We start from the raw sequence: 11,829 nt of genomic DNA on the forward strand, positions 1-11,829 counted from the left end.
GGGTTGGCAGTAGGGGTGGCAATAGGGTCGGGTCGGGTTAACGGGTCAGAATACCTCAACACGAACACAACCCGTTTATTAAACGGGTCGGATGTGGCAAACACGAACACAGCCCATTTATTAAACCGGTAACCCAACACGACACGGTAACCCGACACGAACATGATCCATTTATCAAAAAATCAGGTGCCTTCATTGGGAGAGGCAAAACGTTGGGCTTTCTTTGCTGGGGTGCCAAACCAAGAGGAGGAACAAGCGAGAGGAGAGAAGAGGGTGGTGGTGTGTGCCTGTGCGGTGATGGCAATGAGGTGGAGATGAGAGGTCTCGGGCTCTCGGCTGCGGCTGGGTAGGAAGGAGTTAGGTGGGTGACTAAAGTGTAAAGTTAGGAGTTAGGGTTAAACAAGTTAATATATATATATATATATATATAAACGGGTTGACGGGTTCGTGTAAACGGATTGACCCGTCCGCCTAACCCATTTATTAAACGGGTCAAACGGGTTGGCATACCCCTAACACGAACATGACCCATTTAATAAACGGGTTAGGCGGGTCAACCTGTTTATGACATGAACCCGTTTAAGCCAAACCCTAACCTGGCTAAGAAGCGGGTTAGGCAGGTCAACCCGTTCTGCCTCTGTGCTTCAGTGGGCCATCACATGTTGTATCTTGAAACTCCATGAGATAATGTTGGGATGAAGGAAAACTACATAACCAGACGGAGATTTTTGATCATCTGCTCAACCGACCTAGTCGGCATCCGAAAACACTGTAAGGGAGGTTGACTTGGAAGGCTAAATCAGCCGTGATGAATAGTCTCTTTAAGAAAATGTCAGGTTGCGAATTTTTTGACTAAAGCTCTTTTGTCACTTCGTTTCATTTTTTTTTTTAGCAAACTTTTAGTTATCAGATAGTAAGTTTGAGGGAGAGTGTAAAATTATGATATATATATATATATATATATATATATATATATATATATATATATATATATATATATATATATATACAAATGCAATAAGCCATGCCCTTTAGTGGCATTTTGTTATTTTATATGATTGTAATAGGTCCTGCCCATTAGGGGCATATTTGTTTTTTTTATTTATTTCTTAATCTTTTATTTTTTTGGTTTGGGCTTTTTGATCATTTGATCATAGAACCATTGGGAACTTTCCCCCCACCTCCCTCATGTATGCTTTCTCAAGCATGTTATGAAGTAAAACCTATTTATTTTTATACTTGTGAGTATTTGTGGTGTGTGCCATCGTGGCTCTTTGTGTTTACTTTGCATTCTTGTAGCCCGTAGTGCCCTCTATTTGTGCACACTCTTGTTTCATTATAAGATGGAATCCGTAGGGAAAACTCTATGGCATCTATTTGTGCATGCACACTCTTCTGCAGGGAGGTGACAGCCATATGGTTTGAACCTCAGACATTCATGACTAATTATTTTGAGATCTTTTAAAGCAGTGTTTGGCTTGTTAAGATTTCAATTAAGAGGACTTGTTCCATTAGCTTTGACTTCCAAGTAAGGAACCTGAAAATAGGATCTTCAATTTGCTAAACATGCACATGTGGCTTGATGGATCTAATTGAAAAGGATATTATTCTAGATTAGTACCAAGTTGGCCAAGTCTCAAGTATTGGTCATAATTAGTAGGTTAAAACCCAAATGCCTTGGCAGGCATTACGGGCCAAACTTTGTAAACCTTAGCCAGTTATTCCGGTAAAAAACAGATGGTTCTCTTCTCCATTCCCAGCCATAAGATTAGGACAATTAGTTCCATGCTACCAATATCTGCAGTTTAAATATTGCATGTGCAAACTGATCATGTTTTTTTTTTTCTTTATATTTACATGAAGAAACCACCCTTAGGATCAAAGACCTAGACCTAGCCGCTGTCTGCCGTACGATAATTGTCTTGGCAGCGTAAAACTTCATGGGCTTATCCTTTACCCTACGAAGTCGCCACACTTCAGCTTGCGCAAAGGATGACACCCATGGAATTTGAACCTAAACAGCACGCCTAGCGGCCTAGGCCCCATCCCACTAAGCCAAACCCCTTTGGGGCTTAACCAGATCGAAATAGGGAAATAAACAGATTGGTTCAGGTTGGATGTGGCTATACCAGATCCAACTAATCGGATGTTGGTTAATTGAATTCAGATTTGGATTACGACTGTAAAAAACTAAATATCAAATCTCTTTTTTTAAATGCAATCAAATTTTCTAACAAAAAATTAAAACCATGTCCATTATAATCGGATATGATTTTGGGTTACCAATTGCGACTATATGGGGTTAGATATCAGATAAAATCCGATCATTGGCATCCCTATGAGCCAATCAAAGTCAGGTGGTGCACTCACCTTTGTCTCGATTAGATGCTGTTGGTTAGCCATGTAAGATACGAGTGCAACCCAATACTACTCATCAATGGTTCGAGAAGTGAGTTCACAATTTTTTGAAAAAATAGGATATGAGGACACAAATCTTTTATTTTTAAACAATAAAAAAGTATAGAATATATAAAAATATGTTGTTTATTAAATTATTAAATTTATAAAAAATAAAATAATGGCCTTATGTGTCCGGTTGTGTCATGGCATGTCTCTAAACATGGACCGTGGTGTGTCCCTGTGACATGGTCAGTCGTAACACTGGATGGAAAATTTCTCGAGATTAAAAAAAGGGTCCAACTAACGGCCAAAGGCATGAATCTTTTGGGAGTCAACCGAGTCCCTTGGATACCGAGTGGAGTTAGTCTTCAACAAGGCCCTTGCATTCCAGTGGACAGAGAAAAAAGAAAAAAGAAAAAAACAGCCACATTATTCGAGGAGAGAAAAAGGAAACAAATAAAGTTACTAGTACGGCCCTTCACACAAACATAGAAAGTGGATGGATAATTTTTTTTCTTTTTAAGAACAAGCTCGCATGATTCACAATACCATTGTTAAAGTTAACTTTTATTCCTTTCTCCATTCCTCTTTTTTTTTTTTTTATAAATATAAAGGAGAGAGAGAGTCTTGATCATAAGACCAAATAAGCCACTAGTGTTGATCATGACCATGACATCTAATGTTGATCATGAGAATATGATAGTGCAAATTCACCATTTTTTTTTTGTTATGAGCAATGCTTGACACGAGAAATGCCACTCATGAAACACGATTGCTCCTTTTACATGTAGTATGTATCATTTTGCATTACTTTTTTTACATCTATCTCCCTTTCAAAGGTGCCCTGTGAGAGTTTTTGATACGAGAAGTTCTCTAAAATAAAGTTTTTCTCTTGTTTGTGTAGCATGAGAAAAACAAAATGGGAAAATGTAAAAAAATGAGAGAGAAGAGGAAGATGGTGGTGATGGTCGTGGGTGGTGGTGAGATGGTGGGTGGTGGTGGTGGTGAGCAGTGGCAGAGCCTGAAGTTTTTCGTTGGGTGGGCAGACTTCGGGTCTCGGGGACAATGCTATGGTCTTGAAGGAGGATCCTGTAAAGAGTATGTACAAGTAGCAATGACAGTGGAATTAAATGTATGAAATTCTCAAACTATTTAACATGACTAGGGACTGGTTTAAGTACTGATTTATAGAACAAAATAATTCAACAAACTGAAAAATAGAAATCAAATTTAACTCAAAAACTACATATAACAGTTGAAGTTGGTTAACACGAATAAATAGGAATAGCTAACTGCCCGACAAACGGTATTCAAATTGAATTGAATAGCGTCAAGTAGATAGGAAGATTAACAACTAAATGCAAACAAAATAACCCACTGAAAATACGCATTTAGCTGGGATGTTGGGACGTTTCACTCAGTGGCGGAGCCAGGGGTGGGCATGGCTGGGCGTCGTGTTGGCAGTCGTCGTCGGCAGGTCTTTCGGTCGGCGACATGGGTGACATGGGTCGTCTGATGCTTTGCAGTTTCTGAGAAACCGAAGGCTTCGGTTTCTCAGAAACCGCAAACAGGGTTATCGTGTTTGCCGATCGACAAGAAAAGCAAGAGAGAGGGGGTAGGGACTAGGGAGGTTACCTGAGACAGTGCGACGACCGACTGCTAGTGATGGTCACCGGAGATTGGCAAAGGTTCGACTGACTGCGACACCGGTGCCTCGCGTCGCCAGAGATTGCAGCAGAGAGGGAGAAGCTCAGAGGGGGGCACCGCCACCGCGGGTTCACCGAAGGGAGGCCGCCGGCACTATAGAGCATAGGGGTTGCCGCAGTGGCAGAGCCAGGGGTGGGCGACCGCCTACCCTAAAATTTGAAACCGAGTTGACTCATGACTCGAAAAATCGAATCGAATCAGAACTCGTGAAACCGAGTCGACCAGGACCCGGGCTCTCGGTGAGTCTAGATCCTGCCAAAAGGGGCGAGGGGTAAAACCCTCACCAGTTTTCCTTTATCATCTGTGCTCTGCCTCTCCGTTCCGGTGTTCCCCTTATGTCACGGCAAGGCGGCAACCCCATTCGTCGGCAACCACTGTGCTCTGCAGTGCCGCCGGCCTCCCTTCGGTGAACCCGCGGTGGCGGTGCCCCCCTCCGAGCTTCTCCCTCTCTGCTGCAATCTCCGGCGACGCGAGGCACCGGTGTCGCAGTCAGTCGGACCTTCGCCAATCTTCGGCGACCATCGCTAGCAGCTGGTCGTCGCACTGTCTCAGGTAACCTCCCTAGTCCCTACCCCCTCTCTCTTGCTTTTCTTGTCGATCGGCAAACACGATAACCCTGTTTGTGGTTTCTGAGAAACCGAAGCCTTCGGTTTCTCAGAAACTGCAAAGCATCAGACGGCCCATGTCGCCGATCGAAAGACCTGACGGCGACGACTGCCAACACGACGCCCAGCCATGCCCACCCCTGGCTCCGCCACTGGGTGAAACGTCCCAACATCCCAGCTAAATGCGTATTTTCAGTGGGTTATTTTGTTTGCATTTAGTTGTTAATCTTCCTATCTACTTGACGCTATTCAATTCAATTTGAATACCGTTTGTCGGGCAGTTAGCTATTCCTATTTATTCGTGTTAACCAACTTCAACTGTTATATGTAGTTTTTGAGTTAAATCTAATTTCTATTTTTGCTTGCTTGAATTGTTAGTAATTTGGTTTAGGACAGGGTTTGTGTTTCACAATTTTTTTCGTCTTGGATTTTTAGCCAAAAGCGTTGTTAGTAGTATGGGTGTGGGACACACACCAACTGTTTGGTGAAATGGCTCACTGACTCATCTGAACCAGTTTGGTTCAGATTTTTTGGCCACTCATTATCTTTTTCTAAGGGTCGAGTTCCTACACAGTTCACACATTTTAAACAGCGTTTAGGCATCTTTTAGGAGGCAGTTTGCTGAATTGTTTTGTTCCATAAATCAGTACTTAAACCAGTCCCTAGTCATGTTAAATAGTTTGAGAATTTCATACATTTAATTCCACTATCATTGCTACTTGTGCATACTCTTTACAGGATCATCCTTCAGGACCATAGCATTGTCCCCGAGACCCGAAGTCTGCCCACCCAACGAAAAACTTCTGGCTCCGCCACTGGTTGCCGCCTTGCCGTGACAGAAGGGGAACGCTGGAACGGAGAGGCAAAGCACAGACGATAAAGGAAATCTGGCGAGGGTTTTACCCCTCGCCCCTTTTGGCAGGCTCTAGACTCATCGAGAGCCTGGGTCCCGGTCGACTCAGTTTCACGAGTCCCGATTCAATTCGGTTTTCCGAGTCATGAGTCGACTCAGTTTCAAATTTTAGGGTGGGCGGCCGCCCACCTATGCCCACTCCTGGCTCCGCCACTGGTGGTGAGATGGGTGTTGGAGAGTGTAAAAATAAATTTTTTCTCAGTAGGAAACATTCTTCTTTGGCTCTCCTGGAGGAATGTTTTCTATAAAAAATTGTATTTCTTAGAAAAACTCTCTCAACTAAAAAGTCTCTCATTTGAAAGAGTAAATTTTGCATCACTTTTATTACATCTTTCTCTTCCAAAAGTGGCGTTGTAGTTTTGCCAAAACAGAGGGAGAAAAAAGATTATAAGAATCATCTAATCAACCTGGCTTCTAAAACATGAGTTGAAACCCATGTCATTGATCAAGGTCATCTGTTCTCAAGGGTGACGACCAATATGAGCTCACCCAAGATCCATGAGCACATTGCTCGTAATCTCCAGATTCTCCACTGTATTCCACTGCACATAAGCATGTGCATTCAAAAACCCCACTCGCTGCATCTTCAACAGTGGGTTCTACTAATTAACTTTGTAGGACAGATATGGCGCTTTTCACAGTCCACAAGCATCTATGTGATCCACTCTCAAGTATCAGCTATAAACACCATCACATTTAACTAGAGAGGATCTCTTTAATAGATTCTGTTTTCACCAATAACTATCCCTATTAAACAAACAACACGACAATTGAATACCAATAACGACAGAAACCATAACTCACTCTGTCCCAAAAAACAAACAATCAATCAATTCCCAAAACCCTGGTTTTGACCCACACCCCTCCAGTCTTCCCTCCACTTCCACAGTTCCACTCCCTCCAACCGCAGCTTGAGGGTCCAGAGCCTTTCTGGAGAGAGAAAGTGAAGGGTTTCTGGAGAGAAGAAAATAGTCTTACCCAACCTCCCATCTGCATCCCTCTTCCTTCAGAGCTGCGTTTCTCGAGAGAGAATGGGAGGTACTGATAATGAAAAGGATTTCTAGAGAGAGGAAAAAGTACCATCTCATGTTCCCGCCCTCCACTTCCATTCTCATACCACCTGTTCCAGTGCTCTGTTTCTAGAGTGAGAAAGAGTTATTTGAGAGAGAGAGAGAGAGGTTACCCACCTCTGATTCAAACCTCTCTCCCCCTCTCCGCTTCTACTCTCCAGAGGACCGTTTCTAGAGAGAGAGAGAGAGGATGGGTGCATGTTTGAGTTCCAGACTGGGTAAGTTAGGGGAGGGGGAAGAAGGAGACGTGGTAGCACTCTGCAGAGAAAGGAAGCGTCTGATGAAGGCCACCGTCGAACGCCGCTACGCCCTTTCTGATGCCCACTACAGATACATGCTCTCCCTTAGAGCAATGGCGGACGCGTTAAGGCTCTTCGCGTCCACGCACACCTCCCCCTCTCCTTTGCTCATAACGCTTCCCCAACCTCCTTCATCCCCACCTCCTTCTAGTCCTCCTCCACCACCTCGCCTTTCTCTTCGCCGCTCATCTTCTTCCTCCTCTTCCTTGTCGTCGCTGTCGTCGTCGTCTTCGCCGGAGATAAGCGCTCCGGTGTTGGTCACAGAGGAGATGAGAGCAGGGTTTCAAGCCCCACCATCGGATTTCGGTTGGGATTTCTTCTTCAACGCCTTTGATGATTTCGGAGCCAAGGGGGCGAGGGTGAGCCGGAGCTCGGATGAGGACTTGAGAATGGTGAGGGAGGAAGAAGGTATTCCGGAGCTCGAAGAAGTCGACGACGACGGGGATAGCGGTGATGGTGGTGGTCCTGCTGCTGCTCTTGCTTCTGGTGGTGGTGGTGGTGGTGGTGGTGATGGTGGTGGTAGAGAGGGGATGAGTGATGATGAGAGTGTGCTGAATATGGTGGTGATTGGCAAGTGTGAGGGGGAGAAGAAGAAGGAGGAGGAGGAGCAGCAGCAGAGAGGGCTAACTGTGATTGATACACCAGCGAGGGAGAGGGACCTTCTTGATGCATTGAAGGATATTGCGGACCATTTCATTAGAGCATATGATTCAGGGAAGAAGGTGTGCAGAATGCTGGAGGCAAACAGGTTCCACCTTTGCTCTGGTTTCAACGAAATCAAAGGTAAGCAAGCTATCTTCTTGCTTTTTATTACTCAAACCTTTTGCTTTCTCTTTTCTTTGTCCTCTTTTATTTTGTTGTAATGAGTTGAGGGAATGGGGGAAGGTGATGCATGAACTTGTTGGGGTCATGATTTTGCTGCTTATGGAGGAAACATTAGTCCATGTTTCATCTCTAAGTAAAACTGTTGTTCTCATAAATTGATATTTTAAGTGGGACACACTAATTAAAGCTGGTTTAGTGGGGCTAACCCAATGTTGTCAGTATCGGAATCGGACCTGTATCGTTTGCCTTAGGCCCATTGCGATTCTCAAGTGAATAATTTTGAATCGACCAAAAAACAATAAAAATATTACTTGTCAATCAGAACGTGGCACGTGTTAAAGCTATTAAAACAATATTAAAAATTAATTTTAAGCTGGTTTTTTAGATTTAATAAAAAATAGCCAATGCAGGTCAGTATAGTATCGATATGGCGCCTATTCAGGCCGATACGCACCGATACTAACAACACTGGTTTAACCCAAAAAAAAGGTTTAGTGGGTGCTTTTGCGTGGCACCAAATTGGTTTATGAACTTTGAAGTAGAAATTTTGTTAAAAATCTGTTTACTAAGTGAATCGGTTCTCAGAAGAAAATGATAAAATCAAACCAAATAGAATCAAATCATATAGTTTTTGATCTTTTTTTTTTTTATGACAAGGAACCTCGTCTAAACAAGGAAAACGATCTTTTATTTTGTTTTTATAATTTTTTTAAATATGTTTGTGAATTGATTCAGGGCAGAATGAGGCCCATTCAAGTGAAAATCAGCAGATTTTTTAAGGCGGCTAATCAACTCCCATATCATTTAGGAAAAGAAGTGATTCAATCTCAATCGGCCAATTCAGATAATATCCAACACTGCTGTAGACTGTGAGGGTCTGCTCTTCATTTACCAGCGGGGTTAGTGTAGGTTGAAGAGCAAATGTTTGCATGCAAGAATTAGAGAGACAAAATCATCCATTTCAGAGTTCTATATCTTTTTCAGGTGTTTTGGCATTGTCAGTTTTCAGGCGATTGTTGAGGCAGATAAATTTAGTATAGCTGCCACAGGTGTAAACTGTGTTTAGTTGTGGCTGGCAAAGCCAAGAAGCTATCTGCTATCTGCTTGGGTTATGAACTAATCCAGTTTATACATTAGTACATTCTGTTAACTGGCAAGCATGACTGAAAGTATGTGCTTAGGTGTAGTTATGTCATCAATCCAACGCCAATAAGGCGGGAAATCACTTGAGTGTAGTTATTCTTAGGTGATAACTAAAGATCAACGCCTGCACACCAAAATTAATACTGCATGCAAAATATACATGTTATGTATCAAGGTTTATGGGTACCTTGACATAGAGTTTATCATTACAAGGGTAGCTTTTGATGGACAGGATCTTGTCAATTAGGAGTTAGCACTGCTTTTTTTATTCATTTTTAGCATTTTCTATTGTGCATTACATGGATACTATTGCATTTCACTTGATCTGTGTATGTGCATTTAAAAGGGTGTGGCTGGGGCAGAATCTTGAGAGGCAACCTATCTCCCATGTTTTGCTGCAAAAATGCCTATTGATGGAGTTCTTCAAAATTCTTGTTATTTTTGGGCATCTGGAACTCTTGGAAATTTGTTGTTTGCCAATATTTTTATTGTTCTGGATGTTCCTTTGAGCTTGACGTATACTTTAGGAGATTATGGATATGTTCTTATCTTATTTGCAAATTATATTTTGTTTTTAACTTTTAAGCAACAAATGATAGCTGACCTGAATTGCCCATATGACACCAATTGAAAATGCCAAGAGAGAAACACAAAACAGCAAGCAACAGAATACAGTCCCATTTGCTTAGCGATATTTGGAAACAAATGTATTGGCCAACCAACATTTGATGAAAGGGCTGTCAGCGTACTTAGCTCAAAGTCAGATTTAGAGTGGATCCAACTTGGTCCAGGATGAGTCCAAGCTGTTGACAGCCTATTTGATGAGTTACCAGGGTTGGCAAAATAAGGAATATCACAGCCATCATTTGCTTTCATCATATAATTCTACTCCTTGGTTGGTTAGCAGCACCTTTTGACTTCCCAACATTTTGGATTTTTCATATTTATCTGTGAAAGTTTTATCTGTCCTATTTTCCAAAAAAATGAAAAGAGAACAGAAAAGAAATTGCAGTTGCAAAACCTCATCTTGGCTTAGATGAATACTAGATCATGTTCTGTTCAGTTTATGTTTAATCTGTCTCTTCTAAATGCAGAGAGCTCATCAAAAATTATCCATGCAATCACATGGCATCGATCCACTTCCTCATCCCAATGTTCATCATCACGTCGAAGTTTAATGTCATCCAGTGATTTTGATACCACCTGGAAAAATTTCAGCAATGATCTTTTTGAGGAGTGTGGCATGGTATCAGGGAGCCATTCGCTAACACTAGACAGGTTGTTTGCTTGGGAAAAGAAGTTATATGATGAAGTGAAGGTAATCTTTTGGTTATTGCCTTCTTATCTCCTATCAAAAGTTGGTGGTATTAGCAATGTAATCACCATGTGCATCTCTTCTCTTATTGCAAACCCAAGTACCTACTGGTCTCTTTTGATATAAGTGCCTGTTCACCTCAAGACAATTTTATTCTATACACGAATTTTTGATGCCTTACGCCTTCCATTCTAGGCTGGTGATCACATACGGAGGATTTATGAGCGGAAGTGTTTGCAACTGAGTAATCAGGTAGCCAGGGGAGATGATGTACAATCTGTGGACAAAATGAGGGCTGCTGTAAAAGAACTTTATACAAGAATCTGGGTTGCCATGCGTGCTGCTGAGTCAGTATCAACAAGGATTCATAAACTAAGAGATGAGGAATTGCAACCTCAGATCACTGAGCTGCTAGAAGGGTAAGCACTTGTTCTTGCCACACTCCAGGCCATTTGTTGGTGTGACTATGATGGTGCAAATTGTGTATTTTCTTTTTGCAGGCTGATGAACTGCTGGAATATAATGCTTGAATCACATGAGATTCAGAATCAGATAATGTTTGAAGTGAAATCTTTTACAAGCTCTGCTGCTGGGAAGTTTTGCAGTGATTCACATCTCAATGCAACTGTTAAGCTTGAGAGCGAACTTCAAAATTGGCGTGCGTGTTTTAATGGGTGGATTGCTGCCCAGAGGACATATGTTGAAGCTCTCAATGGATGGCTGTCTAAATTTATCATCCCAGAAGTCGAATTCTGCTCCAAGGGAATATCTTTCCCTCCATATAGAGTTGGTGCTCCTCCACTAAGCATCATTTGCCGTAAATGGTTATCCTCATTTGACAATCTTCCGCACAAGGCTGTCTCTTATTCCATCAGAAGTTTCTGTAGAGATGTCAGGGCTCTGTGGGCTCAGCAAGGAGAGGAGCAAAAACAGAAACGCAAGGTCGAAAGCCTTGCTAAAGAACTCGATAGAAGGGTTCTTGCTATGCAGAAAGCAGAGAAGAGGATATTGGAGTCTAAATTATCTGACACAAAACAAGAAGGAGATGTTGGATACAGAATGGATTACTTGATTAGCAGAAAAGATTCGATAGACATGTTCAGAAATCGCCTAGATGTTGAAAAAGAGAAGCATCACAAGTGTATGCAGGAAACAAAGCATATTACACTTAATGGATTTCAGACAGGGTTGACATCAATATTTGAATCATTAACAGAGTTTTCTAAAGTTTCGTCAAAAATGTATGAAGAACTTATTCTGTATTATAAGAACGTATCACAGGAGGGCAGAAATCCATGCATAGAAGGGCGGAAGGTTGACTTAGACAGTGGATAAGTTGAAGTTGTGGATGGTTTAGAGGAACCAATTCTGTATAGTTCTGGCTCCATTGACAGACCAACTGCTGGCTTGTTCTTTGCAGTTGTTTGTATCTGTATTTTATATGATGATGAAAAGCTTCTCGTAGACCAATCTGCATTTTAGACGCCAGCGAACAGTTTCTCATAGACCTATCTCTTCTCGACTATACCAGGCCGAGAGGGAGAATCATCTC

The 11,829-nt window shown here is 42.1% G+C and overlaps 1 protein-coding gene across 1 annotated transcript; it reads left to right on the forward strand.

The window, feature by feature from the left end:
- The first annotated feature begins 6,885 nt into the window (after positions 1–6,885).
- Positions 6,886–11,612, forward strand: LOC149836053 (protein ALTERED PHOSPHATE STARVATION RESPONSE 1-like). The gene is made up of 4 exons (XM_090009694.1): positions 6,886–7,777; positions 10,057–10,280; positions 10,473–10,696; positions 10,778–11,612. The coding sequence occupies exons 1-4, from the start codon at positions 6,886–6,888 to the stop codon at positions 11,610–11,612; spliced, it is 2,175 nt and encodes a 724-aa protein (XP_089865820.1).
- Positions 11,613–11,829: the final 217 nt, after the last annotated feature.

This window comes from Nuphar pumila, chromosome 6, assembly GCF_984573655.1.
Source record: "Nuphar pumila chromosome 6, dmNupPumi1.hap1.1, whole genome shotgun sequence".
Taxonomy (NCBI): domain Eukaryota; kingdom Viridiplantae; phylum Streptophyta; class Magnoliopsida; order Nymphaeales; family Nymphaeaceae; genus Nuphar; species Nuphar pumila.

Coding starts and splice junctions, on each gene's coding strand:
- LOC149836053 (XM_090009694.1), top strand. CDS start 6,886: ATGGGTGCATGTTTGAGTTCCAGACTGGGTAAGTTAGGGGAGGGGGAA. Junction 7,778..10,056: donor TGGTTTCAACGAAATCAAAG/GTAAGCAAGCTA, acceptor TTCTAAATGCAG/AGAGCTCATCAAAAATTATC. Junction 10,281..10,472: donor AGTTATATGATGAAGTGAAG/GTAATCTTTTGG, acceptor CTTCCATTCTAG/GCTGGTGATCACATACGGAG.